The sequence below is a fragment of the Peromyscus californicus genome, unplaced genomic scaffold (genome assembly GCF_007827085.1).
Source record: "Peromyscus californicus insignis strain IS unplaced genomic scaffold, ASM782708v3 Scaffold_41__1_contigs__length_357258, whole genome shotgun sequence".
Taxonomy (NCBI): Eukaryota; Metazoa; Chordata; class Mammalia; order Rodentia; family Cricetidae; genus Peromyscus; species Peromyscus californicus.
In genome coordinates, this window is record NW_026294553.1 from 172,813 (window position 1) to 175,802 (window position 2,990).

General features: G+C 40.4%; 1 protein-coding gene across 1 annotated transcript; it reads right to left on the reverse strand.

Moving 5' to 3' along the window:
• Positions 1-353: 353 nt before the first annotated feature.
• Positions 354-1,992, reverse strand: LOC128123708 (periphilin-1-like). The gene is made up of 2 exons (XM_052759980.1): positions 1,004-1,992; positions 354-934 (listed from the first exon to the last, which is right to left on the reverse strand). Exons 1-2 carry the CDS (start codon positions 1,757-1,759, stop codon positions 611-613), a joined length of 1,080 nt encoding a protein of 359 aa, XP_052615940.1. The 5' UTR covers positions 1,760-1,992; the 3' UTR covers positions 354-610.
• Positions 1,993-2,990: the final 998 nt, after the last annotated feature.

Sequence of the window (2,990 nt, forward strand, 5' to 3'; positions counted from 1 at the left end):
CACTTCATAGAAGAGACACACTAAGTTCAATGACTTGAGAAGAAGATTTTGTTTTAATGTGTCCTTTAAAGATTTTTTAAGTGCTTCTTTCCTATACAAAAGAAGAATTATTCTCAAAGCAAATATTGCAAGACAGCTAAGTTCTACTTCCTTAAGACAGCATAGTTTGACACCACGGAAAGTTGTAAAGCAGAAAAAAAGCAGGCAGCAAGTCAAATTCAACTCAAAATGCTAACAATGCCTATGAGATGCAACCTGGAATGATCTCTAACTACAAATTGTACCCCGAAGACCAGCACACCATGGAAGACTATTGATTATGAGTAAAGTACAGAGAGCTGCTCTCCAGAACTGCTTTATCAAATATTAAAAAATTAATTCAACATTATTTTTGGGAGGGAGGAGATGTATGAAGATAGATTAGACGATTCTACACATAGGGCAAACATAGGGAGACTTTAAAAGCTATTGTAGATGTTTATTTGATACTAGCAATGTGGTCAGTTATCATAAAGTACTTCTCTTCATCACAAAATAGTAAGGATTTAAAAAGTCCAAAGGGAAAAGTCTAGAAGCTTTAAAAATTTGTTTGAACTGAGCCCTAATTCTTCTAAAAAGGGCCTCCAAAATCTTGAGTAGAATTATCATACTCCATAATGAAATGCTTGAGTTCTTCAACATGTTGCTCACCCATTTCATGCAAACTCTGCTTCATTGCAAATTGTATAGGTTTTTCTAACGAACGATCCTTGTCAACCAGCCTTTCCACCACCATCCTGAAAGTTTCACAGACTTGTCGGTAAACCTTCTTAATCTCTGTGATTTTTGAGGCAATCGCTTTTGAACGACTGCTAAACTGGCTGTCTTCACACAGTTCTGGGCCAGCTGTTGTGTTTGACTCGGGTTCTTCTGTCTGGTTGATACATAATGGTGCCTTGGATCCCTTCGGGCCAGCTGTTGTGTTTGACTCAGGTTCTTCTGTCTGGTTGATACATAACGGTGCCTTGGATCCCGTCTCAAACTCGGAAATTTCAGCCAAGTTATTTTCTTCTGACTTCTTGGGATTTTCATTAGCCCACTTGCTTGCAGCATCAGCCTCTTCCTTCTCAGTCAGCCGGCTGGGGTTTTTTAACACCTTGGATGAAGAACTTGAGGGCACAGTATCTCTTGATGTTTTCAAAGACTGGATGGGTCTCTCTCTACATCTAAGCCGAGACTGATGGAAGGAGCGCATCCTGCTTCTCCTGCTGAGACTGGAGCCAAATCTGCTGGGTAGGGAGTCCTTCCCGCCCACACGCGATTCTCTCAAAAAAGGAGCGCCCCGTTCATGGGGAGATCGTTGTCTTGAATAATGGGAAGAATAGAAACGTCTTCTTCTAAAGCCGTTTCTTATGGCCCTGTATTGAGGCTGTCGGCTTGTGTCATACTCATCTCTTGACCATCGGGAGCCATAAGGGCCTCTTTTGTAGGGTGAGCCACTTCTTGGATTCTGAGAAAAACAGCGGCCCTCATCCCATTCTTGGTAATCGACCTGACAGTAGTATCTACTGTAGCCTCCTTCATCGGGTCTGGCTAGCAGAGATGGTCTCTTGTCTCCCAGAGGCGGTCTCTTTGGCACAACGTTAATTAATCGATGGTTGCCATCACTGGGATGGCTCCAATGAGGCGCTTGTCGTCCTGGAAATCGCTTGCAGTAATACCATCCCTGCGCTTGATTTCCTGGAAGTTGCTTGTAGTCACACCATCCCTCAGACCTCATCTCATATCTTGTGGAAGCCACTGGACATCTGCGAACAGAAATGTGTACTTCCCTTCCTGTTCACTTTCAATTTCTAACCATACTCATGGCTCAGTTCAAGAATCTGTTATTGTCTAAAAATTCGTCATCAGAACTCTCCAACACGTACGTTCCACCGCTGCTGCTGAAACCCCACCAACAGCTCTCTAATTAGACTTAGGCCCACTCAAAAGCAGAGAAATCATGCCAGGTGCTTGAAAGCTAGGCACTTAGCTGGGGCTAGTGAGGTCTTGCATCCTAGAGGAGAATGCAGTACTACCACTTGACTAAATCAGTACAATTCCTAAGTGAATTCCACTTACTACAAATAAGTGTAGCTCTCACCCCTCACCAAAAAAAGCTTCTCTTTGCAACAGAGAGAGACCATTGCAGAAAACCACAACCACTCAAATTCAGAGAACAAGTGATTGTGGGGCGTCTAGCCACAAGATACACACACACACACACACACACACACGCACGCACGCACCCACACTATCTATCTATCTATCTATCTTTCTATCTATCTATCTATCTATCTATATATATATATATAAACTCTTGGGCCTAAGGCGCAGGGAGCAAAATGAAGAGGAAGAGGAAAGTTTGTAGGAACCAGAAATCAAAGGGAAGCTTCACCCTTGATATTTCAACAATATGACTACCTAAACAAGACCTCAATAAGGACAATACCAATCAATATGCTAACTTGAAAGGGGGAAATCTCATAGGGTTCACCCCTAAACAAAGAACTACAGGCTGCTAAAGAATTAATCTTCCCCAGGGATGACCCTTTTAACTGGTTACCAATATCAAGTGGTCAGCTCTGAATCATATACATATACAAGAAACACTAAATAGACTGGGAATGCTCTACTTATGTATTTATGGGTGTGTGTGTGTGTATGTGTGTGTGTGTGTGCGATAATGAAGGAAAAGAGAACACAAACTTGAAAGGTAACCAGGAGGAGAGGATATGGAAGGGATGGAAATAGAAAAGGAAAGGATGTGATTGTATTATCATTTCTAAAAATTTAAAAATTAAATAAAATATAAATAAACATTGAAAACATATAAGGAAAAATAACATAAACACATAAAATATTTATTTAACAGTGAACAAATGTAAAATGAATTAAAATTAATTTATATAATAGCAAAAAATCATAATATTCTAATAAAATTCACTAGTGAAAAAAATAAAGTACCTTAA